General features: G+C 37.2%; 1 protein-coding gene across 1 annotated transcript in view; it reads left to right on the top strand.

Moving 5' to 3' along the window:
• The first annotated feature begins 417 nt into the window (after window positions 1–417).
• Window positions 418–852, top strand: part of LOC119591735 (serine/threonine-protein kinase shk2-like) — a 1,880-nt gene continuing 1,445 nt past the window's right edge. The window contains exons 1-2 of the mRNA XM_037940485.1: window positions 418–425; window positions 562–784. Of these exons, the coding sequence (XP_037796413.1) occupies window positions 418–425; window positions 562–784 (231 nt within the window). The remainder of the gene's footprint in view (window positions 426–561; window positions 785–852) is intronic.

Here is an 852-nt window from a genome sequence, read left to right on the forward strand (position 1 = left end):
ACCGGACATTTCCGAGGTGTCTTTAGGCCTCATGTCACCTTAGTCAGATACTTTTCGTGAGGATTTTTTTTTTCAAAGTTTGTTTACATTCTTCGGTGTAAGATCATTTGTCCTGCGTCATGTGTGGGGTGTGTTTAAGTTATTATGTGAGCGTGTTTATATTTGCATATGTTTATGTTGTCGTAGTTATCATTATATCTGAAAACACTAATTTCATGCTTACAAGGAAAAGATGCAAAGACACATTATGTTGCAATTGTTAATAATCCATAAGCGTATTATAGTTAATGGTATCACAGACATGTTAAAATACTTTTTTAACATCTATATTATCATAATTATACAGTTTTCCGGGAAACATGAATTTGCTTCACATCAGAAGTACATTCCCTATAAAAGAAAAAAGTCTTGGCAAAAATGTCATGGTAATATCTAACTACAAATCGAAAAAAAATATTCGTGTTTGAAGACGCAGACGTTTAGACACAAAAGAGAAACAGACAGGAAAACAACAACCAAAAAATGTCCCCATAACAGCAAAAAACAACCAATCTCCACCAGGACTTTCCTCTATCAAAAACGTTCCTCCAACCAAGACATTCCTCGAACCAAAAACGTTCCTCGAATCAAAAAACGTTCCTCCAAATCAAAAAAGTTCCTCCAAACCAGAAACGTTCCTCCAACCCAGAAACGTTCCTCCAACCCAGAAACGTTCCTCCAACTTAGAAACATTCCTCCAACCCAGAAACGTTCCTCCAACCAAAAACGTTCCTCCACCAAAAACGTTCCTCCAACCCAAAAACGTTCCTCCAACCCAAAAACGTTCCTCCAACCGGCGAAAATCCTTTCTCA

This window comes from Penaeus monodon, chromosome 29 (genome assembly GCF_015228065.2).
Source record: "Penaeus monodon isolate SGIC_2016 chromosome 29, NSTDA_Pmon_1, whole genome shotgun sequence".
Lineage (NCBI taxonomy): Eukaryota > Metazoa > Arthropoda > Malacostraca > Decapoda > Penaeidae > Penaeus > Penaeus monodon.